General features: G+C 44.0%; 1 protein-coding gene and 1 long non-coding RNA gene across 11 annotated transcripts; one reads left to right on the top strand and one right to left on the bottom strand.

Annotated features, from left to right (window-relative positions):
• Positions 1-572: 572 nt before the first annotated feature.
• LOC115535473 (uncharacterized) lies at positions 573-27,901 on the bottom strand. Of its 10 annotated transcripts, none has more exons than XM_030346731.1 (7): positions 22,745-22,802; positions 3,212-3,297; positions 2,673-2,812; positions 2,438-2,517; positions 1,809-1,976; positions 1,443-1,565; positions 574-682 (listed from the first exon to the last, which is right to left on the bottom strand). In XM_030346731.1, exons 1-7 carry the CDS (start codon positions 22,785-22,787, stop codon positions 639-641), a joined length of 684 nt encoding a protein of 227 aa, XP_030202591.1. In that variant the 5' UTR covers positions 22,788-22,802; the 3' UTR covers positions 574-638. The 10 variants fall into 10 exon arrangements, with proteins under 10 accessions (XP_030202589.1, XP_030202591.1, XP_030202590.1 ...); XM_030346730.1 differs by lacking the exon at positions 22,745-22,802 and adding an exon at positions 3,328-3,396; XM_030346736.1 differs by lacking the exon at positions 22,745-22,802 and adding an exon at positions 3,322-3,385 and having other exon boundaries at positions 3,212-3,276.
• On the top strand, positions 10,888-13,264 carry LOC115535500 (uncharacterized). Its single transcript, XR_003974507.1, has 2 exons — positions 10,888-11,963; positions 12,170-13,264. It is a non-coding gene; the product is annotated as an uncharacterized LOC115535500 (long non-coding RNA).

Here is a 27,901-nt window from a genome sequence, read left to right as displayed (position 1 = left end):
TCTCTGTCTACAACCTTGAGAAGTATCCCACATTGTTGGTTCAGGAGATATACGTGGTTCTAGTTATCAGGAGGTATATACTGTGGTTCTAGATATCAGGAGGTATATACTGTGGTTCTAGTTATCAGGACGTATATACAGTGGTTCTGGTTATCAGGAGGTATATACTGTGGTTCTAGTTATCAGGAGGTATATACAGTGGTTCTAGTTATCAGGAGGTATATACTGTGGTTCTAGTTATCAGGAGGTATATACAGTGGTTCTAGTTATCAGGAGGTATGTACTGTGGTTTTAGTTATCAGGACGTATATACGGCGGTTCTAGTTATCAGGAGGTATATACTGTGGTTCTAGTTATCAGGAGGTATGTACTGTGGTTCTAGTTATCAGGAGGTATATACGGCGGTTCTAGTTATCAGGAGGTATATGTACTGTGGTTCTAGTTATCAGGAGGTATGTACTGTGGTTCTAGAGTTATCAGCTACTTTTGATATCACTTAAACGCCGGAAAAGGCTCAACAGTCATCAATACACAACAAGCATCAGTTCTGGGCTCAAGAAGAAGAGAAAACATCACTTTGATTAGAGATTTTATTTCTGATATATTTCGGAGCAGAGAATAGATCTTCAGTGCTCGGTTTATTCATCTGGTTTCAGCACCAGCACCTTCCTGGGACACGGCTCTGAGAGGGACAGGAGATCAACATCAGTACTGCAGTATACTCTACTGGTACTCTATTGGTACTCTACTGTAGGTCTAATACTCTACTGGTACTATACTGGTACTCTAGTGTAGGACTGATACTCTACTGGTGCTCTACTGGTACTCTACTGTAGGTCTAATACTCTACTGTTACTCTACTGTAGGAATACTCTACTGGTACTCTCCTGTAGGACTGATACTCAACTGGTACTCTACTGGTACTCTACTGTAGGACTGATACTCTACTGGTACTCTACTGTAAGACTAATACTCTGCTTGTACTCTACTGGTACTCTCCTGTAGGACTGATACTCAACTGGTACTCTACTGGTACTCTACTGTAGGACTGATACTCTACTGGTACTCTACTGTAAGACTAATACTCTACTGGTACTCTACTGTAAGACTAATACTCTACTGGTACTCTACTGGTACTCTACTGTAGGTCTAATACTCTACTGGTACTCTACTGTAGGACTAATACTCTACTGGTACTCTACTGGTACTCTCCTGTAGGACTGATACTCTACTGGTAATCTACACTAGGCCTCACTCTACAGTAGGCCTCACTCTACAGTAGGCCTCACTCTACGGTAGGCCTCACTCTACAGTAGGCCACACTCTACAGTAGGCCTCACTCTACAGTAGGCCTCACTGTTCGCTAGGCCTCGCTCTTCAGTAGGCTTCACTCTACAGTAGGCCTCGCACTACGGTAGGCCTCGCTGTACGGCAGGCCTCACCTGAGACTCCGTCGTAGGTGTACCCCCCGGTGATTTCTGTCATGTTGAGGCACGCGGCCTGCTGTCTGGTACTCAGAGGAACCTCCTTCAGAGCCTCCAGGTCCTGGTGCTGCCCCTCCCTCCCTGAGACACACACACACACACACACACACACACACACACACACACACACACACACACACACACACACACACACACACACACACACACACACACACACACACACACACACAATTTCATTAGTAAATGAATGACCAATCTATCTATGTATAGACGTAGTTGAGTGTGTATCAGTGTTGTGCGTACTGTAGTTGAGTGTGTATTAGTGTTGTCCTGTAGTTGAGTGTGTATCAGTGTTGTGCGTACTGTAGTCGAGTGTGAACTGGACGTTGGTGGAGTTGCTGTCTGTGGGGTCGTACACGCCGCTGTAGTAGGAGGTGAGCCGGTCCTCAGGGCAGGACGGACAGCTCTGGAACAGAGTGATCTGTCCGATGAACCCCCGAGTGGTGGTCTCCACACCGCCCTGGTCACGCACTGCAGCACAAAGAGGGACCGCGGGTCAACATAGGTAGCGTCACAGCGTGTTAGCCTGTTAGCATGCATGGACCTCGGCTAGCATTGAAGCCTGTTAGCGTGTTAACATGTGAGGACGTCAGCTACCGTTTTAGCGTGTTAGCATGTGAGCTAGCGTGTTAGCATGTGGGGACGGCAGCTAGCGTTACAATGTGTTAGCTTGTTTACATGTGAGGACCACAGCAAGCGTTACTACTTGTTAGCGTGTTAGCATGTGAAGACATCAGCTAGCGTGTTAGCGTGTCAACATGTGAGGACGTCAGCTAGCGTCACAGCGTGTTAACGTGTGCTAGCTAGCCCATCATCTTGAGGCCCAGAGGGCCAGGGCTCGACCTGTAATGCTTCATAGCATGCTACATCATGCCTGCTAGGATGTTGGCCCGCTAGCTATTTATTATTGATGATGTTGATGGGGAACTTACCCATAGTGTGGAGCCTCACAGTGAGGTTGGCGTCGTCCGTAATGTCACCGACGATGTGGTACCAGACACACGACCCATTGCTGGAGGTACAGACACATGGGTCAGAGAGGACCACACCCAACGCTAGGCTAATAACCCCCCATCCCCGGATAAGACCCTCCATATAACCACACCCCTCTCCATAACCACACCCCCTCCACACAGCCACGCCCCCTCTGACCTCCCTCCAGCTCACCCGAACCCGTTCCTCTCGATGTAGGTGAAGGAGCTGTTGTCCTCTGACAGCGAGAGCTCCATGAGGGAGCTGGAGAGCTGAGGCAGCAGGCCTGTCTTCTCATCTGTCACGGAACCCACCAGAACCCAGGAGCCCAACGCCTGGTGCCACACGGAGAACACGTACAACATGGAGTACACGTAGACCGTATAGAACGTGGAGAACATGTAGAACGTGTAGGACGAGCTATCACAGGAAGAGCGCGATACAGGTAGAAAGAATCAGTACTTCTAGGATCTGGGACAGAACCGGACTTTATCTACTGATGTTTACTTTAGTCAACATTTACTCTTCATAGATTCTTTACTCCACACACTGACTGGATTATTCGATATATCACTGCAGGTGATATATCGAATAAGTCATATCATTATAATATAGATTATAATTGTATGACTTCATTTACAGACACTGAATAGACTGTACGACATATCACTGTACATTGTATAGTAGATCAACTACAGTCACCTATAGTTGCTATGGTAACACCTGAGACTGACCTTGTCTGCTTGGTCCCTGCGGAGCGGGGTGATGACATCATCACAGCTGGGGGCGGCGGCGGCGGGGTCAGCGGCGGCGGTGGCGGCGGCGGCGGGGTCAGCGGCGGCGGTGGCGGGGGCCAGCAGCCCCAACAGAAGGACAGCGAACACAGCAGCCATGACTCCTCTGGATCTCAGACTGCTGCTGCCGGCGGCCCGAGGCTTTATAGCCTCAGCGTCCCCCCCCCCCCCCCCCTCAACGCACGATGGGGGCGGTGGGGCAAAGGTCACCGCAGAGGATCCACCCTCCAATCAGGAGGTCAGAGACCCCAGAACAAAGAGCACTCTTACATTTAGGAATCGGGGCTAGGTATATGCGGTGGTTCTAGCTATCAGGAGGTATATACGCTGGTTCCAGAGTTATCGAGAGCTATATACGGTGGTCCTAGTTCTCAGGAGGTATAATGATGGTTATAGATATATCAGGGGGTTTATACGGTGGTTCTAACTATCAGGAGGTATACTCGTGGTTCTAGTTTCAAGAGATGTATACAGTGGTTCTAGAGTTATCAGGAGGCATATAGGATGGATCTAGATTGATCAAGAGGTATATGCTTTGGTTCTAGATTCATCAGGAGTTATATATGTTGTTCTAAAGTTATGAGGAGGTATATACGTGGTTCCATTTATCAAGACGTATATACAGTGGTTCTAGTTACTAGGAGGTATATATACATGGTTCTAGAGTTAGCAGAAGTTATTTACGTTGCTCTAGAGCAGTGGTTCTCAAACATTTTACCATGAGTACCACCTTAGAAATGATTTGGCTCTCCAAGTACCACCGGAATTAAAATAAAGTGTGTAGGCCTATAACTACATAGAGTTTACACAGAAGGCATTAATATTAATAATACGATTTATTACTCACATGACTTTACTTGACTGAAGCAGCCAACTGTCTATAACTCATGTATTATATTTAAACACTTGCAACGGGATAATACTAATAATTGAACAACTGCTTCAATAGGGCTACCCGGCAAATGGGGATATCATCTGGCATATAACATACCAGTCAATCTAGTGAGGTTATTAACAAGTATACTGAATTAAAGCATTCACAGCACTGAATATTAATTTTAACAACTGCAGTCAACCAATCATGTGAGGTAAATTGTACTGCATCAAAACATTCAAAGAATTGAACATGAATATTTAAATACTGGAGTCAAACAATCCTGTTATAAGCAATCATGCACAGCAAAGAGAGAAATCATGTGTACTGCGAAAACACTGTAATCAAACTATCATGAGTAAGAACAAGCGTATCATAGAAAAACAACGTATTCAGTATTAAAAAATACTGCAGTAAGTGCCATAAGGTCAGAACATAAACTATGTTTAGGTTTGAAGGAGAATGTACTCAGGCACACATTGAAAATTAGGCCTATCATGCTTAGTGATAGGGGTGTGATGTCTGGGTCGATTGAGGTTAGCTTTAGCCTCAGACTTGGTTCAGTATCCAACCTGCTTCCAGCACTCGAGATGAGGGGGGATGGCATCCCCCTTTGCAATTAAAATGATCAAAATCATCCCCCTTCTGAAACAGCCATCCCCCCTTCCAATCCCCTGTTATTTTATCAATTAATGTGGAAATATTACCGCTATTTCATTATAGCGGTTTCCTTTTTCAATTCGAAGCAAGCAACGTTACTTTTCCCAGGGACAGATTTGACGATACTGCATTCTCGGGCAGTATGCTATTGCGCAAGCACGCAGGCGTACTTGCGCAATAGTGCCTTCACGAGCTCTCATTCCACACCGTAAGGAACAGGTAGCGTGAAGTAGTCTCTGCATCTCAGACATCGCTTCCGCAGGCAACTCTGTCCCCTTTTCTCCCTTTCATTCCAACCCGTGAGCAACGCTAGTCTCCCTTCTCTTCCGAATGCAGTTTTGAAAAATAATAATAAGAATCAGTTTTTAAAATCCTTAAATGTGATGCATGCCTCCGAATCGTGTGATGCGTCCGATCAGCTGCGTTTTTGGGGATAAAATAAGAGCGATGACATGACAGTAGTTATCGCTCTTATTTGCGACCATTTGCGACCAAGGGAAGCCTGGTCGCGAGTGGAATGAGAAAGCGCACAGCCTTGTCGGAAAGCGCAGGATATTCGCTGCGTCGCTGCATCCAAAAGTCCAGAAATGTCTGGCCTCTGAAGACGACGCTGAAGTTGGCATCCGATTCGCAGCATCTGATTCAGCAGCTGGTCCACTTTAAATCGGTCCTGATTGAAAACCACTACACCTAGACTCTTCAAATCTGGACTAAATTATCACAGTGAGGCTATACATTATAATAAACATAGTTACAGATTTGTGAAACCTTTTTTCTATTTGTGAAAATGCAATACAGGCTCATTTTAATGCTTTTTAGGGGTCCAGACTGCATTAGAACGGGTCCTGATTGAAAACCACTACACCTAGACTCTTCAAATCTAGACTAAATTTTCACAGTGAGGCTATACATTATGTAAAACATAGTTTCAGATTTGTGAAACCTTTACCCTATTTGTGAAAATGCAATAAAGGCACATTTGAATGCTTTTTAGGGGTTCAGACCGCATTAGAACTGATCCTGATTAAAAACCACTACACCTAGACTCTTCAAATCTGGACTAAATTATCACAGTGAGGCTATACATTATGTAAAACATAGTTTCAGATTTGTGAAACCTTTAACCTATTTGTGAAAATGCAATGCGGTCTGGACCCCTAAAAAGCATTCAAATAAGCCTGTATTGCATTTTTTCACAAATAGGGTAAAGGTTTCACAAATCTGAAACTATGTTTTACATAATGTATAGCCTCACTGTGATAATGTAGTCCAGATTTGAAGAGTCTAGGTGTAGTGGTTTTCAATCAGGACCGATTTGAAGATTCTAAGTGGATTTCAAGCCGAATCGGATGCTGCGAATCGGATGCCAACTTCAGCGTCGTCCTCTCAAGGCAGACTTCAACGTCTCGTCACAGGATGATTTTGCAAGATTTTTGCTTCCCCTACTCGTCGTCACAGCATAGGCGTAGCGGCCATATACATTGGGGGGTACAAGTCCCCCCTAATGTTCAGATATGCCCAAAATGTCCCCCCCAATAAATCGCTGGGAATAGGGATATAGCAATTCAATATTTATATGGGCATAAAACTTAGGTTTTCCCTGAAGTACACTCCGTTCCCTGAACGCATCTCTGCACATAGTGCGCGCCGCACACCCTAAATAACTCAATCCGATACCGTCTACCGCTCTTACAGCCAATAAGAATATGGCAGTTCGGGCTAGCTAGCCAATGGGATAGGTCCATGATTTGATTCGTGTCCTGCACGTGCGGCTCGGTGACGGTGACTTGTCACTCGATTGCATTGGTCATCAACCGTCTTTTTTACATGACCACGGAATCAAAAACATCAACAACAGCAAATGAGTCGCGTGTTACGATCGAAAACACACGTAAGTTATGAAGCTTTTGATAGTCTCTCAAATTTCGTGGGTTGTTGTCGCTTCTCTAGCGAGCAGCATCATTAACTATGTGTTACCTATGTAATAAGCCAGCTAGATGACCTTGGCCCCGGCCCCATTCCGTAATTCCAACGCCTCATTATGCCGACGTCTCAATGTTCCGAAATGTTCCCCATTAGATCTAAATGCATGGGCAGTTTGGTTTTAAATGTGCTGGGGACAGAGATGCATTTGGAAGTGCATTTTCAGAAGGATGCACTTGTTTTTCTCTCTTTAGTGCAGTTAATGAATGGTTCTGAAAGACGGCATACCCATGTAGCTAATACTAAGGAATAAAATGTATACAAAATCTGTCTGGCACGTTTTATGAAGAAAACGTTTCCAAAAAGTATCGGACATATGACCCACTATGTTCTGAGCGGGTAAAAGTCAGCCGCATGTTCGATATTCGCTGGATATTCGGTTTTCATTTACCCCGCAATCGGCTTCATCAACACAATTGCACTTCATTACGGCTGTAGTATGTTGAGGACAGCATAGGACTCCGTATCAACAAAAATCACAGCGACATGTTGCTCCTATCGATATCTGTGCGAGAAATGCTCTTAAATCAACGTCCTGCCTGCCATCTGTTTTAGGGACCGTCTACAAATTGCACCCCACAGACTGGTGGCATAAACGTTACCATGGAATTGTTTCAGGAAAGAAATCACCACAAATCACTTGAAACATATTTTCTCATTCTGATTGCTGTAGTACTTGCCAATGGTGGGCTTTTACTTACTACGGGTCATTATTTGTTGATATTTTGCATAATAGTGAAACAGGATGAAATTAATAGCTAAAATATTCACCAAAAATCTATACAACTATTTTTTTTCATTCTGATTGCTGTAGTACTTGCCAATGGTGGGCTTTTACCTACTACGGGTCATTATTTGTTTACATTTTCCATAATAGTGAAACAGGATGTAGGCCTAATTAATAGCTAAAATATTCACCAAAAATCAATAAAACTACATTTTCTCATTCTGAGGCCTAAAAAAAAAAAAAGTTTGATTCCTGTTGGTTGTCAGTTGAGGTCATGGGTAGGTAGGGAATTTATTTTATTTTTTTATTTTATTTTTTCCAGCGGCAGCGAATGATATGATGAATGACGAATGATGAATTCGCTCATCCTTGTACAGAATGAAGAGGTGCTGTACCAAAACGTAATTATAGTTTGCATCAAAAGTTTTTTTTTTTTGATAAAGCTCATAAAATAATTTGGGTCGCACATAAATTGACAGGGTCGGTCGGAAACCGGAACCAAACAAAAAAAATGTTTAGGCCTGATTGCTGTAGTACTTGCCAATGGTGGGCTTTTATTTACTACGGGTCATTATTTGTTGACATCTTGCATAATAGTGAAACACAATGCAATTAATAGTTTAAAATATTCACCAAAAATCAATAAAACTACATTTTCTGATTCAGATTGCTGTAGTACTTGCCAAAGGTGGGCTTTTACTTACTACGGGTCATTATTTGTTCATATTTTGCATAATAGTGAAACAGGATGAAATTAATAGCTAAAATATTCACCAAAAATCTATAAAACTATTTTTTTTCATTCTGATTGCTGTAGTACTTGCCAATGGTGGGCTTTTACCTACTACGGGTCATTATTTGTTTACATTTTCCATAATAGTGAAACAGGATGTAGGCCTAATTAATAGCTAAAATATTCACCAAAAATCAATAAAACTACATTTTCTCATTCTGAGGCCTAAAAAAAAAAAAAATTTGGTTCCTGTTGGTTGTCAGTTGAGGTCATGGGTAGGTAGGGAATTTATTTTATTTTTTTATTTTATTTTTTCCAGCGGCAGCGAATGATATGATGAATGACGAATGATGAATTCGCTCATCCTTGTACAGAATGAAGAGGTGCTGTACCAAAACGTAATTATAGTTTGCATCAAAAAAAAAATGTTTTTTTTTTTTTTATAAAGCTCATAAAATAATTTGGGTCGCACATAAATTGACAGGGTCGGTCGGAAACCGGAACCAAACAAAAAAAATTTTTAGGCCTGATTGCTGTAGTACTTGCCAAATGGTGGGCTTTTATTTACTACGGGTCATTATTTGTTGACATCTTGCATAATAGTGAAACACAATGCAATTAATAGTTTAAAATATTCACCAAAAATCAATAAAACTACATTTTCTGATTCAGATTGCTGTAGTACTTGCCAAAGGTGGGCTTTTACTTACTACGGGTCATTATTTGTTCGTATTTTGCATAATAGTGAAACAAGATGCAATTAATAGTTTAAAATATTCACCAAAAAACAATAAAACTACATTTTCTCATTCTGATTGCTGTAGTACTTGCCAATGGTGGGCTTTTACTTACTACGGGTCATTATTTGTTGATATTTTGCATAATAGTGAAACAGGATGAAATTAATAGCTAAAATATTCACCAAAAATCTATAAAACTATTTTTTTTCATTCTGATTGCTGTAGTACTTGCCAATGGTGGGCTTTTACCTACTACGGGTCATTATTTGTTTACATTTTCCATAATAGTGAAACAGGATGTAGGCCTAATTAATAGCTAAAATATTCACCAAAAATCAATAAAACTACATTTTCTCATTCTGATTGCTGTAGTACCTGCCAATGGTGGGCTTTTATTTACTACGGGTCATTATTTGTTGACATCTTGCATAATAGTGAAACACAATGCAATTAATAGTTTAAAATATTCACCAAAAATCAATAAAACTACATTTTCTGATTCTGATTGCTGTAGTACTTGCCAAAGGTGGGCTTTTTCTTACTACAGGTCATTATTTGTTCATATTTTGCATAATAGTGAAACAAGATGCAATTAATAGTTTAAAATATTCACCAAAAAACAATAAAACTACATTTTCTCATTCTGATTGCTGTAGTACTTGCCAATGGTGGGCTTTTATTTACTATGGGTCATTATTTGTTGACATTTTGCATTATAGCGAATGAGGATGCAATCAATAGTTTAAAATATTCACCAAAAATCTATAGAAATAAATTTTCTCATTATGATTGCTGTAGTACTTGCCAATGGTGGGCTTTTACATACGGGTCATTTTTTGTTGATATTTTGCATAATAGTGAAACAAGATGCAATTAATAGTTTAAAATATTCACCAAAAATCAATAAAACTACATTTTCTCATTCTGATTGCTGTAGTACTTGCCAATGGTGGGCTTTTACTTAGTACGCGTCATTATTTGTTGACATTTTGTTGAAATTATACCATAATGTTATAAGAAATACGGTCACTGGCAGCTACATCAAAGCATAAGAAAATGTATTTTTATTCATCACTGGGCTTTGTTTTTGTTTAACAGATAGCCTACAGCCATATTTACTAATCTGTTATTAAAAAATGTCTTGTTAACAATGCCTTTTGTGTGTTTTTCATAATTACTCCCATCCTATTTCACAAAAAAGGTCACCCATAATAAGTAGCAGCTTACCATTAGCAACAAGCCTAGTAAACAGAATGGGAAAGTTTCCTTTTGTTGAATATTTCAAACCATTAATTGCATCCTCATTCGCTATAATGCAAAATGTCAACAAATAATGACCCGTAGTAGGTAAAAGCCCACCATTGGCAAGTACTACAGCAATCAGAATGAGAAAATGTAGTTTTATTGATTTTTGGTGAATATTTTAAACTATTAATTGCATCCTGTTTCACTATTATATAAAATATGAACAAATAATGACCCGTAGTAAGTAAAAGCCCACCATTGGCAAGTACTACAGCAATCAGAATGTGAAAATTTAGTTTTATTGATTTTTGGTGAATATTTTAAACTATTAATTGCATTGTGTTTAACTATTATGCAAGTTGTCAACAAATAATGACCCGTAGTAAGTAAAAGCCCACCATTGGCAAGTACTACAGCAATCAGAATGAGAAAATGTAGTTTTATTAATTTTTGGTGAATATTTTAAACTATTAATTGCATCCTGTTTCACTATTATGTAAAATATGAACAAATAATGACCCATAGTAAGTAAAAGCCCTCCATTGGCAAGTACTACAGCAATCAGAATGAGAAAATGTATTTATATTGATTTTTGGTGAATATTTCAAACTGTTAATTGCATCCTCATTCGCTATAATGCAAAATGTCAACCAATAATGACCTGTAGTAAATAAAAGCCCCCCATTGGCAAGTACTACAGCAATCATAATGAGAATATGTGTTTTTATTGATTATTGGTGATTTCTTTCCTGCAAAATTCCATGGTAACGTCTATGTCACCAGTCCGTGGGGTGTAATTTGTGGACGGTCCCTAAAACAGATAGCAGCCGGACCGTAGATTACAGCGCTGTTCTTGCACAGATATCGATAGCAACAACTCATTTCGGTGTGATTCTTTGTCAATACGCTGTCCTATACTGTCCTCAACATACTACACCCGTAATATAGTGCAATTGTGTTGATTAAGCCGGATGAATCCGATTGCAAAACTGAATATCCGGCGAATATCCAACCTGCTGCTAACTTTTACCCGCTTATGTTCTGCTCCATGTATCCATGTTGATGTTGACAACGTGACTTGACATGGCTAAGCTACCAACAGAGGAGCTAGGAAAGGAAATGAACTGCGTGTTCAAGTTCAGAAGGGGCAAACGTGTGGCTATACTACACACAGCACTACAAAAGTCGTCAAGATTGTATTTGGTGCTGCTTAGTGTGAGAGAGAGAGCGAGAGAGATGGGGAGAGAGAGGCCTGATTCAGAAATTAACAAATGCCAGTGACAGTAAAGGTGTTGGCAAGCTGTAACAAATATGCATTAGCAACCTTTGCTGTTTAGGGTAACTAGGCTTGGAGGTATGGAGAGCGAAAGAGAGGAGAAGAGCAAGGGATTGGGAGTAGGAGAAGGGAGGTAAGGATGATAGTAGAATCTCATGTTAGCCAGGCCTGCCTCAAAATTGGTTCTGTGTCGCACACACACACTTGTATATGTCACCATGGGTAAATCTTTCACATGCACTGTAGGCCTACGAAGTGCACACCCATTCTCAGCACTCCATTTTAGGAACTATCAATGTTGTACATTGTAACAACAAGCCTGCGTGAAGTTTTAACTTGTCTCTCATGATGTTAGTGCTGCTTGTGTTATTTCACAGTCGTCATGAGCAAGAGGAAGCAAGAGGGTTGCAGAGACATTCGGCAATGTTTTGCCTCGTCTCAGAAAAGAAGCAAAGTAAGTAAAGAGGGGTGAGAAAATGAGAAGTGTTAACCTATCAGTTGTAACATTACAGTACAGTAGAGTTAATAGACTACAAAAAACTAGTCATAGAATTATTGTCATTCAGATCAAAAGTGGTTTGTTGACTATCTGAGAAAGGAACAGTACTTGTTATCTGATAATATTTCTTCCCTGTGGCATGTTCACTTTGGTGTGCTCAGAATAAAGAGAGTGAAGCACAGAGAGCAAGAACGTTTGGAGGATGAAAGCAGTGTGTGTCAATCTGTTAGTGACATAGAGGTGAGTAGCCTAAGAGAGGAGTTCTGGAAACTAGTAGAGCCTTGGCTTTTCCTATGTTCAATGCAATTTGTAAGTTACTTTGGATAAAAGCGTTTGCAAAATAATTGTCAAAGAGTAAATATTAATGGTTTAAACCGAATTGTGACATTAGAGCAGAATTCTGTTGGCAGTGGCACTGATGTCTATAGTGTGTATCAGTAGTCTACTGGTAAATAGTTTGCTGATATCTGTGATATTATTCCTTCCATGTTTCCTCTGTTGTGTTCACAGTAGAGCTAGTAAGCCAGCGGGAGAGACAGAAAGTTTGGAGGATGAAAGCACAGGGAGAGTTTGTCAATCTAGTGGTGGCATAGAGATGAGTCGCCTAAGAGAGGAGTAAATATGAAAGGTTAAGACCGAATCATGACATTCAAGCAGAATCCTGTTAGCACACATGTATATAGTGTAGGGTGGTCAAAAAAATTTATACTCAGATACTAATCGATTCAAATTAAAAAACATGATATCGGATTAGATACTTGACACACAACTTTACACAGCAGCGTTGCAGTTGCAAATATAGCAATATAATAATTATTAAGTCAAGTCTCATTCAAAGTTACAAAACATTGTATAATGTATGTATTCATAGATTAATCCATAACTAATCAGAAAACATTTAGGTTATGTCCTTGACATGTCTAATTCTTTAACAGTGCATCAATCAATACGGCTAATGGTTTCACCATGAGATTAGCTCAGTGCGCTCTCGTGAAACTCATCTATGTACTTATTAAACAAGTGGTTGAAAATATCAGAAAATCTATGTTTTCTGAGGGGTAACAAAAGTTTTGGTGGGACTTCTATTTAGGTCCATGAGATAGATGCACCTGGGTGGGTTTTACTCAGCATTGGCAAATGTGATGGTTATGCAATAAAAAATGTAATGGAAGTAAGAACTGGCTGGATTTTGTGTCCTTGTTGTGGTGGTGTAGGTGTTTGTTTGTGTGTGTTTTGTAAAAAAAAAAAAAAAAACATCAATGAATGTAATGTGGAAAAAAATAACTGACTGGATTGGATGAAATATTGAGGAGCGCAAAATGTTATATTTAATTTAAAAAGTAAAGGAAAACAGAGCTCTGAAGTATATGTGTGTCAACCTTTTCCTAATTTCAAGTCTTCCACACTCCCACACTGCTTGGTCACATCCAGTATTAAAGTGTTTTAAACATCCATCCCTAAACAGGTCTTCAAAATTAGGTGCTAGGTATTGAGATTTTGCTCTCAGAGTGCACCAGATTAAAGCATGTTCAAAATCTTTGCCTGGGGGGGGGCCGGACCCCGCCCCCAGGCATTTGTCCCCCCCAATGTTGAAACCATGGCTACACCTCTGCGTCACAGCAGTTGGTCAATGCAGGTTTAAGATCATGCATATGATGGGTACATTCACTTTTTTTTTTAACGCTTGCTTCAACTTCAAAAAATTGCTTCAAAAAATCATTCATACTCCGCGTACCACTAGAGGGCGCTCGCGTACCACCAGTGGTACACGTACCACAGATTGAGAACGGCTGCTCTAGAGTTATAAGGAGGTATTCTGTTACAAGCAACAAACTATCAGGCCTGATCCAAGAAACTACTAAACTACCCATCTTCAACCAACCAACAAACTACTGACCTACCCACCCTGAACCAACCAACATACTACTAACCTAACCATCCTGAAACAACAAAGCTCTAACCTACCTATCCTGTAACAAGCAACTAACCACCCATCCAGAAGCAACAACAATCTACCAAACTACCCATCCTGAAACAACCACAAACTACTAACCTACTCACCTTGAACCAACAAACTACTGACCAACCCATCCAGAACCAATAACAAACTTCTAACCTACCAATTCAAAACTCCTTACCACAAACTGAAAATGTTGATGTTTAAAATGGTAAAATTTAAATATCAAAGCAGCCGATGTAAGGCTGTTATTGTGAGGCGATAAAACCTTGGGACAAATGTTGACACCCACTCACACACTCACTGTGTAAACCTTACAAGGTCCATGTTGTGTTGTCCGGAGATTTGTGTTTACCCCGTAGGCCGCAGTGTTGAACTGCTCAAAATAAACCGCTCAGTGTATTTATACAGTTTATTTACAGTCCTTGGTTTACAGGGGCCTGATGATTATCAGAGATATGAAACTAGTATCAGTCATCAATAGACCCTAAAAAACATTTGGACTGAGGACCTAGCATACCAGGATAACACTCCGCCTCGTCCAATCAGACCTATCCTCCTCCTCCTTGTCCAATCAGACATCCCCTACCCCTGTTCCAATCATACCTCCCCTCCTCCAACTTCTCTTTGTCCAATCAGACCTCCTCGTCCAATCAGAGCTCCCCTCTGATTAGACACTCTTCCAACCAGACCTCCGCCTCTCCTCCCTCGTCTTCCATTGGATCTTTCTGGAAGACGAGGTAGCTTACTGGCTAGCTTACATGCTAACAATCTTACACACTTAATCAAGATGCTTTGAGGCTAGCACGCAGACGGCTAGCTGACAGTTTAAGGGCTCCTATATTACCACCAGGTGTGAAGCTGAGCCGTAGTGACATCACAAGTGGGCGTGTCCATCTAGATTCATGCTGCTGTCAGTCTAGCAGCCTACCCAGTGGACCGTAGCAAATGCTGTTGATCTATCTGGCATACATCTAGGTGGAAACACCCACTTGTGATGTCACTAAAACGCAGGAAAACACAGAAGTTCAACAGTCATCAATACACAACAAGAATCAGTTCTGGGCTCAAGAAGAAGAGAAAACATCACTTTGATTAGAGATCTTATTTCTGGTATATTTCGGAGCAGAGAATAGATCTTCAGTGATCGGTTTATTCCTCTGGTTTCAGAACCAGCACCTTCCTGGGACACGGCTCTGAGAGGGACAGGAGATCAACATCAGTACTGCAGTATACTCTACTGGTACTCTACTGGTACTGTACTGTAGGTCTAATACTCTACTGGTACTCTACTGGTACTCTACTGAAGGTCTAATACTCTACTGTAGGACTAATACTCTACTGGTACTCTACTGTAGGTCTAATACTCTACTGGTACTCTACTGTAGGACTAATACTCTACTGATACTCTACTGTAGGACTATTACTCTACTGGTGCTCTACTGTAGGAATAATACTCTACTGGTGCTCTACTGGTACTCTACTGCAGGACTAAATCTCTACTGATACTCTACTGCAGGTCTAATACTCTACTGGTACTCTACAGTAGGTCTAATATTCTACTGGTACTCTATTGTAGGTCTAATACTCTACTGGTACTCTACTGCAGGTCTAATGCTCTACTGGTGCTCTACTGTATGACTAATACACTTCTGGTATTCTACTGTAGGACTAATACTCTATTGATGTTCTACTGTAGGATTAATACTCTACTGGTACTCTACTGTAGGACTAATACTCTACTGGCACTCTACGGCACTCTACAGTAGGCCTCACTGTACAGTAGGCCTCACTCTACAGTAGGTCTCACTGTACAGTAGGCCTCGCTGTTCGCTAGGCCTCGCTGTTCGCTAGGCCTCGCTCTTCAGTAGGCTTCACTCTACAGTAGGCCTCACTCTACAATAGGCCTCACTATACGGTAGGCCTCACTCTACAGTAGGCCTCGCTGTACGGTAGGCCTCACCTGAGACTCCGTCGTAGGTGTACTCCCCGGTGATTTCGGTCATGTTGAGGCACGCGGCCTGCTGTATGGTACTCAGAGGAACCTCCTTCAGAGCCTCCAGGTCCTGGTGCTCCCCCACCCTCCCTGGGACACACACACACACACACACACACACACACACACACACACACACACACACACACACACACACACACACACACACACACTTTCATTAGCAAACAAATTACTGCAGTTGAGTGTTTCAGTGTTGTGTACTGTAGTTGAGTGTGTATCAGTGTTGTGTCCTGTAGTTGAGTGTGTATCAGTGGTGTGTCCTGTAGTTGAGTGTGCATCAGTGTTGTGTCCTGTAGTTGAGGGTGTATCAGTATTGTGTACTGTAGTTGAGTGTGTATCAGTGTTGTGTCCTGTAGTTGAGTGTGTATCAGTATTGTGTACTGTAGTTGAGTGTGTATCAGTTTTGTGCGTACTGTAGTTCATTATGAACTGGACGTTGGTGGAGTTGCTGTCTGCGGGGTCGTGCATGCCGCTGTAGTGGGAGGTGAGCCGGTCCTCAGGGCAGGAAGGACAGCTCTGGAACAGAGTGATGTGTCCGAAGACCTCCCGAGTGGTGGTCCCCCCCTGCTCAAGCACTGCAGCACAGAGAGGGACCGCGGGTCAACATAGCTGGTGTAACAGCATGTCAGCGTGTTACAGTAACATGTGAGGCTGTCTGCTAGCGTGTTAGCGTGTTAGCATGTGAGGACATCAGCTAGCGTGTTAGCATGTGAGGACCGCAGCTTGCGTGTTAGCATGTGAGGACATCAGCTAGCGTGTTAGTGTGTTAGCATGTGAGGACCTCAGCTGTGTGCTAGCTAGCACGAACTTGCTAGCCCTTCATTTTGAGGCCCAGAGCGCCAGGGCTCCACCCGTAATGCTTCATAGCATGCTACATCACGCCTGCTAGGACTTTGGCATGCTAGCAATTTATTATTGATGATGTTGATGGGGAACTTACCCATAGTGTGGAGGCTCACAGTGAGGTTGGCGTCGTCCGTAATGTCGCCGACGACGTGGAGCCAGAGACACGACGTATCCACGAACTTGTTCCTCTCGATGTAGGTGAAGGAGATGTTGTGCTCTGACAGCGAGAGCTCCATGAGGGAGCTGGAGATCTGAGGCAGCAGGCCTTTCTTCTCATCTGTCACGGTACCCACCAGAACCCAGGAGCCCAACGCCTGGAGCCACACGGAGAACACGTACAACATGGAGTACATGTAGACCGTATAGAACGTGGAGAACATGTAGAACGTGTAGGACGAGCTATCACAGGAAGAGCGCGATACAGGTCGAAAGAATCAGTACTTCTAGGATCTAGGACAGAACCAGACTTTATCTACTGATGTTTACTTTAGTCAACATTTACTCTTCATAGATCCTTTACTACACACACTGACTGGACTAAACAATATATCACTGCATGTGATATACTTATGCATAAAATATAGGCATATATAGATTATAATTGTATGACTTCATATATACACACTGAATAGATGACATATCACTGTATATTGTATAGTAGATGAACTACAGTCACCTATAGTTGCTATGGTAACCACTGAGACTGACCTTGTCTGCTTGGTCCCTGCGGAGCGGGGTGATGACATCATCACAGCTGGGGGCGGGCGGGGCAGCGGTGGCGGGGGCCAGCAGCCCCAACAGAAGGACAGCGAACACAGCAGCCATGACTCCTGGATCTCAGACTTCTGCTGCCGGCGGCCCGAGGCTTTATAGCCTCAGCGTCGCCCTGGGGGGGGGGGGCGGGGGGGGGGGGGGGGGTGTCACCGCGAGGATCCACCCTCCGATAGGGAGGTCAGAGACCCCAGAACAAAGAGCACTCTTACATTAAAGGAATCGGGGAAGAATTATCAGGCGGTATACATAGGGTTCTAGCTATCAGGAGGTATATACGCTGGTTCCAGAGTTATCGAGAGCTATATACGGTGGTCCTAGTTCTCAGGAGGTATAATGATGGTTATAGATATATCAGGAGGTTTATACGGTGGTTCTAACTATCAGGAGGTATACTCGTGGTTCTAGTTTCAAGAGATATATACAGTGGTTCTAGAGTTATCAGGAGGCATATAGGATGGATGTAGATTGATCAGGATGTATATACGGTGGTTCTAGATTCATCAGGAGTTATATGTTGTTCTAAAGTTATCAGGAGGTATATACGTGGTTCCATTTATCAAGACGTATATACAGTGGTTTTAGTTATCAGGAGGCATATACATGGTTCTAGAGTTAGCAGAAGTTATTTACGTTGCTCTAGAGTTATAAGGAGGTATCCTGTTAGAAGCAACAAACTATCTGGCCTGATCCAAGAAACTACTAAACTACCCATCTTCAACCAACCAACAAACTACTGACCTACCCACCCTGAACCAACCAACATACTACTAACCTAACCACCCTGAAACAACCAACAAACTACTAACCAACCCACCCTGAACCAACAAACCTCTAACCTACCTATCCTGTAACAATCAACTAACCACCCATCTAGAAGCAACAACAATCTACTAAACTACCCATCCTGAAACAACTACAAACTACTAACCTACTCACCTTGAACCAACAAACTACTGACCTACCCATCCTGAACCAATAACACACTACTAACCTACCAATTGAAAACACCTTACCACCACAAACTGAAAACGCTGATATTTAAAATGGTAAAATTCAAATATCAAAGCAGCCGATATTAGCTGTTATTGTGAGGCGATAAAACCTTGGGACAAATGTTGACACCCACTCACACACTCACTGTGTAAACCTTGCAGGGTCCATGTTGTGCTGTCCGGAGATGTGTGTTTACCCGGTGTGGCAACCCGCTCCTCGAATGAGCCGGGTTCCAGGTATAAATCACGCTTGGCAGCGAGGGTTAAGCCATTAAAGACATTTATTGCATAACACTTGGATCATATAATGAAGACGCGGTCTCTAGGGCCTCCGCGGGCCTCTAGCTGATCGCGGACGCGGTCGCGGTCGCGGACCCGAGCACTTCCTCCTTCCTCACTCGCGTTCCTGGTCTCTCCAAATATCAGTCCTCGTGCTCCTTTTAAGATGGCTCCTCGGCTTTCGGCCAGGTGTCCCCCAATCTCGCTGATTGGGGTTCGGTCGGTGCTCTCCGTGGCCGGCTGGTGGGTGACGGTGGTATCGGCCATCCAGGACCAACCCTCGGGCTGGTCCGGGCCGAGCTTTAAGTGGCGGGATGCCACACTCCTCCACCCTTTGTCCAAGTCTCGGGTCGACGGATAGTGGGTGGCGGCGGTATACGCCGTCCACGACTACACCTCTGACCCGCCCGGGCCGAGGTTTACGGGGCGGGATGCCACACCGGTATGCCGCAGTGTTGAACCGCTCAGAATAAACCGCTCAGTTTATTTACAGTCCTTGGTTTACAGGGGCCTGATGATTATCAGAGATATGAAACTAGTATCAGTCATCAATAGACACTAAAAAACATTTGGACTGAGGACCTAGCATGATACCAGGATAACACTCCGCCTCGTCCAATCAGACCTCTCCTCCTCCACCTTGTTCAATCAGACCTCTCCTCCTACTCCTTGTCCAATCAGACCTCCCCTCCTCCTGTTCCAATCATACCTCCCCTCCTCCAACTTCTCTTTGTCCAATCAGACCTCCTCGTCCAATCAGAGCTCCCCTTCTCCTTCTCCTCGTCCAATCTGAGCTCCCCTCCCTCTTCTTCCATTGGATCTTTCTGCTCGGGAGCTGGCTAGCTTACATGCTAACAATCTTACACACTTAATCAAGATGCTTTGAGGCTAGCTGTTTAAGGGCCCCTATGTTACCACCAGGTGTGAAGCTGAGCCTTAGTGACATCACAAGTGGGCGTGTCCATCTAGATTCATGCTGCTGTCAGTCTAGCAGCCTACCCAGTGGACCGTAGCAAATGCTGTTGATCTATCTGGCATACATCTAGGTGGAAACACCCACTTGTGATGTCACTAAAACGCAGGAAAAAGGCAGAAGTTCAACAGTCATCAATACACAACAAGCATCAGTTCTGGGCTCAAGAAGAAGAGAAAACATCACTTTGATTAGAGATTTTATTTCTGATATATTTCGGAGCAGAGAATCGATCTTCAGTGATCGGTTTCTTCCTCTGGTTTCAGCACCAGCACCTTCCTGGGACACGGCTCTGAGAGGGACAGGAGATCAACATCAGTACTGCAGTATACTCTACTGGTACTCTACTGGTACTGTACTTTAGGTCTAATGCTCTTCTTGTACTCTACTGGTACTCTACTGTAGGACTAATACTCTACTGGTACTCTACTGGTACTGTACTGTAGGTCTAATACTCTACTGGTACTCTACTGTAGGACTAATACTCTACTGGTACTCTACTGGTACTGTACTGTAGGGCTAATGCTCTTCTGGTACTCTACTGTAGGACTAATACTCTACTGGTACTCTACTGGTACTGTACTGTAGGGCTAATGCTCTTCTGGTACTCTACTGTAGGTCTAATACTCTACTGATACTCTACTGTAGGACTAATACTCTACTGGTACTCTACTGGTACTCTACTTTAGGACTAATACTCTACTGGTACTCTACTGGTACTCTATTGTAGGTCTAATACTCTACTGGTACTCTACTGGTACTCTACTGCAGGTCTAATGCTCTACTGGTGCTCTACAGTAGGACTAATACTCTATTGGTACTCTATTGATGTTCTACTGTAGGACTAATACTCTACTGGTACTCTACTGTAGGACTAATACTCTTCTGGTGCTCTACTGTAGGACTAATACTCTACTGGTACTCTACGGCACTCTAATGGTACTCTACAGTAGGCCTCACTCTACGGTAGGCCTCACTCTACGGTAGGCCTCACTCTACGGTAGGCCTCACTCTACGGTAGGCCTCACTCTATGGTAGGCCTCACTCTATGGTAGGCCTCACTCTACGGTAGGCCTCACTCTATGGTAGGCCTCACTCTACGGTAGGCATCACTCTACAGTAGGCCTCACTCTACGGTAGGCCTCACTCTACAGTAGGCCTCACTCTACAGTAGGCCTCACTGTTCGCTAGGCCTCGCTCTTCAGTAGGCTTCACTCTACAGTCGACCTCGCTCTACGGTAGGCCTTGCTCTACGGTAGGCCTCACCTGAGACTCCGTCGTAGGTGTACTCCCCGGTGATTTCTGTCATGTTGAGGCACACGGCCTGCTGTATGGTACTCAGAGGAACCTCCTTCAGAGCCTCCAGGTCCTGGTGCTCCCCCGCCCTCCCTGACACACACACACACAGACACACACACACACACACACACACACACACACACACACACACACACACACACACACACACACACACATACAATTTCATTAGCAAATGAATTACCGCAGTTGAGAGTGTATCAGTGTTGTGTATTGTGGTTCAGTGTGTATCAGTGTTGTGTACTGTAGTTCAGTGTGTATCAGTGTTGTGTGTCCTGTAGTTGAGTGTGTATCAGTATTGTGTACTGTAGTTGAGTGTGTATCAGTGTTGTGTGTCCTGTAGTTGAGTGTGTATCAGTGTTGTGCGTACTGTAGTTCATTATGAACTGGACGTCGGTGGAGTTGCTGTCTGTGGGGTCGTACACGCCGCTGTAGTAGGAGGTGAGCCGGTCCTCAGGGCAGGACGGACAGCTCTGGAACAGAATGATGTGTCCGATGAACCCCCGAGTGGTGATCTCCACGCCGCCCTGCTCACGCACTGCAGCACAGAGAGGGACCGCGGGTCAACATAGCTAGCATGTCAGCGTGTTACAGTAACATGTGAGGCCGTCTGCTAGCGTGTTAACCAGTTAACATGTGAGGACCGCAGCTTGCGTGTTAGCATGTGAGGACATCAGCTAGCGTGTTAGTGTGTTAGCATGTGAGGACCTCAGCTGTGTGCTAGCTAGCACGAACTTGCTAGCCCATCATTTTGAGGCCCAGAGCGCCAGGGCTCCACCCGTAATGCTTCATAGCATGCTACATCACGCCTGCTAGGACGTTGGCATGCTAGCAATTTATTATTGATGATGTTGATGGGGAACTTACCCATAGTGTGGAGCCTCACAGTGAGGTTGGCGTCGTCCGTAATGTCGCCGACGATGTGGAGCCAGACACACGACCCATTCACGAACCCGTTCCTCTCGATGTAGGTGAAGGAGCTGTTGTCCTCTGACAGCGAGAGCTCCACGAGGGAGCTGGAGATCTGAGGCAGCAGGCCTGTCTTCTCATCTGTCACGGAACCCACCAGAACCCAGGAGCCCAACGCCTGGAGCCACACGGAGAACACGTAGAACATGGAGTACATGTAGACCGTATAGAACGTGGAGAACATGTAGAACGTGTAGGACGAGCTATCACAGGAAGAGCGCGATACAGGTTGAAAGAATCAGTACTTCTAGGATCTGGGACAGAACCAGACTTTATCTACTGATGTTTACTTTAGTCAACATTTACTCTTCATAGATCCTTTACTACACACACTGACTGGACTAAACAATATGTCACTGCATGTGACATACTTATATATAAAATATAGGCATATATATAGATTATAATTTTATGACTTCATATATAATAGACGATATATCACTGTATAGTAGATCAACTGCAGTGACCTATAGTTGCTATGGTAACCACTGAGACTGACCTTGTCTGCTTGGTCCCTGCGGAGCGGGGTGACGACATCATCGCAGCTGGGGGCGGCGGCGGCGGTGGCGGCGGCGGCGGCGGCGGCGGCGGGGTCAGCGGCGGCGGTGGCGGGGGCCAGCAGCCCCAACAGAAGGACAGCGAACACAGCAGCCATGACTCTTCTGGATCTCAGACTGCTGCTGCCGGCGGCCCGAGGCTTTATAGCCTCAGCGTCGCCCGGGGGAGGGGGGCGGGGGGGGGGGGGGCGAAGGTCACTGCAGAGGATCCAGCCTCCAATCAGGAGGTCAGAGACCCCTGAACACAAAGCACTCTCACATTTAGGAATCGGGGCTCTGGAAGAGGTATCAGGAGGTATATACGTGGTTCTAGAGTTATCACTTCAATACATTGTGCAGACATCATTAACCTCTCAATAAAAAAACATTGCAGGAGAAAAGTGAGTTTTAACACTGACAATATGCATTACATGATAATTCTACAAGTTGACGAGTACATCAAGCACAGAGAGTCATTCCTGTTGTGTAGATTCCCTCAGCATGTGTTTTAGTGATTACTTTAGTCTATGTTCACCCTCGACGCTTCTTATACCAAGGAATTCCACTGACTGACGGCTCTGTAAATGACTGCCCTGTTCAGTTGATTTGTTTAGGGCTGTGCGGGGTCAAAACAACCTTTCCTGACCAGTCTAGTTCTATGTGCCTTGAGTCTGTCTGACCAAGCTGTTCTGAAAAAAAATATCGGGTTTCCTATCAACAACGGCATTTTAGGTAAACAATACAAGACTAGATGTTACCTAAGCCTCAACGGTGAACTGTGACTTGTGCTTCTTCATGACATTAGCTCTAAAAGTACATTGAAGAGCCAGTCTTGCAGCTCTATTTTGAGCCAGCTCGAGCTTTTTATATGTTTTTCGCGGCGCTGGACCCCACACCCCTACAGTCCCCTAGGTGAGAGAGAACTAGAGCCTGAACCACCTGATTCCTGATTGAAGGTGTCACATGGTAGGAGCATCTTCTAGTCTTAGCTAAACCCTGTCCCATTTTTACTGCAATTGAATCAATATGGTCAGACCATGACAATTGATCATCTATTATGATGCCAAGTAATTTAATTTTCCTTACTTGCTCTATTGGAATACCACCCATAGATAGATTTAAACAGGAGTCTCTGGCAATCCTTATCCTGGTACCAACAACCATGCACGTAGTCTTAGTGATGTTCAACACTAATTTGTTGTCCTCTGCCCAATCAGACACAGTTTGAAATTCTTTGCATAATACATCAGTCAGTTTGTTGCATGTAGACGCAGCACAGAACATAGTTGAGTCATCAGCATACATTACTACTTTTGTCTGTTTGAGAAAATAGGGCAGATCATTGGCAAAGATCGAAAATAAAAGAGGACCCAGACAGCTTCCTTGAGGCACTCCACAGAAGACATCTTCGCTGACTGATAAGCTTCCATTGAAAAACTATTTTTGCCTCCTGCCAGACAGATAACTCTCCATCTAAGAGAGGGCAGTATCAGCGAAACCATAGCACTTGAGTTTAGCAATAAGCAGGGCATGGTCAATAATGTCAAAAGCCGCACTAAAATCAAGCATAACAGTACCCACAATTATTTTGTTATCCATTTCTTTAAAACATTCGTCAGTCATATGAACAATAGCAGAGTTAGTTGAATGAACAACTCGATATGCATGCTGAGATTTTGTTACAAGTTCATTACTAATAAAAATAGTCCTTTCCAATATCTTGCTCTTTACGGGTAGTAGACGGATGGGTCTACTATGAGCCCCAGAAAAGGAAGGCTTTTTTATGTTTTGGCAAGGGGATTACTTTAGCCTCTTTCCATAATGACCAGGAGTAGGTCAAACATCTATACAAAAATTGACACACAGGAACACAAAGCTCTCTGTCTACAACCTTGAGAAGTATCCCACATTGTTGGTTCAGGAGATATACGTGGTTCTAGTTATCAGGAGGTATATACTGTGGTTCTAGATATCAGGAGGTATATACTGTGGTTCTAGTTATCAGGACGTATATACAGTGGTTCTGGTTATCAGGAGGTATATACTGTGGTTCTAGTTATCAGGAGGTATATACAGTGGTTCTAGTTATCAGGAGGTATATACTGTGGTTCTAGTTATCAGGAGGTATATACAGTGGTTCTAGTTATCAGGAGGTATGTACTGTGGTTTTAGTTATCAGGACGTATATACGGCGGTTCTAGTTATCAGGAGGTATATACTGTGGTTCTAGTTATCAGGAGGTATGTACTGTGGTTCTAGTTATCAGGAGGTATATACGGCGGTTCTAGTTATCAGGAGGTATATGTACTGTGGTTCTAGTTATCAGGAGGTATGTACTGTGGTTCTAGAGTTATCAGCTACTTTTGATATCACTTAAACGCCGGAAAAGGCTCAACAGTCATCAATACACAACAAGCATCAGTTCTGGGCTCAAGAAGAAGAGAAAACATCACTTTGATTAGAGATTTTATTTCTGATATATTTCGGAGCAGAGAATAGATCTTCAGTGCTCGGTTTATTCGTCTGGTTTCAGCACCAGCACCTTCCTGGGACACGGCTCTGAGAGGGACAGGAGATCAACATCAGTACTGCAGTATACTCTACTGGTACTCTATTGGTACTCTACTGTAGGTCTAATACTCTACTGGTACTATACTGGTACTCTAGTGTAGGACTGATACTCTACTGGTGCTCTACTGGTACTCTACTGTAGGTCTAATACTCTACTGTTACTCTACTGTAGGAATACTCTACTGGTACTCTCCTGTAGGACTGATACTCAACTGGTACTCTACTGGTACTCTACTGTAGGACTGATACTCTACTGGTACTCTACTGTAAGACTAATACTCTGCTTGTACTCTACTGGTACTCTCCTGTAGGACTGATACTCAACTGGTACTCTACTGGTACTCTACTGTAGGACTGATACTCTACTGGTACTCTACTGTAAGACTAATACTCTACTGGTACTCTACTGTAAGACTAATACTCTACTGGTACTCTACTGGTACTCTACTGTAGGTCTAATACTCTACTGGTACTCTACTGTAGGACTAATACTCTACTGGTACTCTACTGGTACTCTCCTGTAGGACTGATACTCTACTGGTAATCTACACTAGGCCTCACTCTACAGTAGGCCTCACTCTACAGTAGGCCTCACTCTACGGTAGGCCTCACTCTACAGTAGGCCACACTCTACAGTAGGCCTCACTCTACAGTAGGCCTCACTGTTCGCTAGGCCTCGCTCTTCAGTAGGCTTCACTCTACAGTAGGCCTCGCACTACGGTAGGCCTCGCTGTACGGCAGGCCTCACCGGAGACTCCGTCGTAGGTGTACCCCCCGGTGATTTCTGTCATGTTGAGGCACGCGGCCTGCTGTCTGGTACTCAGAGGAACCTCCTTCAGAGCCTCCAGGTCCTGGTGCTGCCCCTCCCTCCCTGAGACACACACACACACACACACACACACACACACACACACACACACACACACACACACACACACACACACACACACACACACACACACACACAATTTCATTAGTAAATGAATGACCAATCTATCTATGTATAGACGTAGTTGAGTGTGTATCAGTGTTGTGCGTACTGTAGTTGAGTGTGTATTAGTGTTGTCCTGTAGTTGAGTGTGTATCAGTGTTGTGCGTACTGTAGTCGAGTGTGAACTGGACGTTGGTGGAGTTGCTGTCTGTGGGGTCGTACACGCCGCTGTAGTAGGAGGTGAGCCGGTCCTCAGGGCAGGACGGACAGCTCTGGAACAGAGTGATCTGTCCGATGAACCCCCGAGTGGTGGTCTCCACACCGCCCTGGTCACGCACTGCAGCACAAAGAGGGACCGCGGGTCAACATAGGTAGCGTCACAGCGTGTTAGCCTGTTAGCATGCATGGACCTCGGCTAGCATTGAAGCCTGTTAGCGTGTTAACATGTGAGGACGTCAGCTACCGTTTTAGCGTGTTAGCATGTGGGCTAGCGTGTTAGCATGTGGGGACGGCAGCTAGCGTTACAATGTGTTAGCTTGTTTACATGTGAGGACCACAGCAAGCGTTACTACTTGTTAGCGTGTTAGCATGTGAAGACATCAGCTAGCGTGTTAGCGTGTCAACATGTGAGGACGTCAGCTAGCGTCACAGCGTGTTAACGTGTGCTAGCTAGCCCATCATCTTGAGGCCCAGAGGGCCAGGGCTCGACCTGTAATGCTTCATAGCATGCTACATCACGCCTGCTAGGATGTTGGCCCGCTAGCTATTTATTATTGATGATGTTGATGGGGAACTTACCCATAGTGTGGAGCCTCACAGTGAGGTTGGCGTCGTCCGTAATGTCACCGACGATGTGGTACCAGACACACGACCCATTGCTGGAGGTACAGACACATGGGTCAGAGAGGACCACACCCAACGCTAGGCTAATAACCCCCCATCCCCGGATAAGACCCTCCATATAACCACACCCCTCTCCATAACCACACCCCCTCCACACAGCCACGCCCCCTCTGACCTCCCTCCAGCTCACCCGAACTCGTTCCTCTCGCTGTAGGTGAAGGAGCTGTTGTCCTCCGACATCGAGAGCTCCATGAAGGAGCTGGAGAGCTGAGGCAGCAGGCCTGTCTTCTCATCTGTCACGGAACCCACCAGAACCCAGGAGCCCAACGCCTGGTGCCACACGGAGAACACGTACAACATGGAGTACACGTAGACCGTATAGAACGTGGAGAACATGTAGAACGTGTAGGACGAGCTATCACAGGAAGAGCGCGATACAGGTAGAAAGAATCAGTACTTCTAGGATCTGGGACAGAACCGGACTTTATCTACTGATGTTTACTTTAGTCAACATTTACTCTTCATAGATTCTTTACTCCACACACTGACTGGATTATTCGATATATCACTGCAGGTGATATATCGAATAAGTCATATCATTATAATATAGATTATAATTGTATGACTTCATTTACAGACACTGAATAGACTGTACGACATATCACTGTACATTGTATAGTAGATCAACTACAGTCACCTATAGTTGCTATGGTAACACCTGAGACTGACCTTGTCTGCTTGGTCCCTGCGGAGCGGGGTGATGACATCATCACAGCTGGGGGCGGCGGCGGCGGGGGCGGCGGTGGCGGGGGCCAGCAGCCCCAACAGAAGGACAGCGAACACAGCAGCCATGACTCCTCTGGATCTCAGACCTCTGCACCCGGCGGT

The sequence above is a fragment of the Gadus morhua genome, chromosome 22, assembly GCF_902167405.1.
Source record: "Gadus morhua chromosome 22, gadMor3.0, whole genome shotgun sequence".
NCBI classification, from domain to species: domain Eukaryota; kingdom Metazoa; phylum Chordata; class Actinopteri; order Gadiformes; family Gadidae; genus Gadus; species Gadus morhua.
This window is presented reverse-complemented; position numbering and strand designations above follow the sequence as displayed.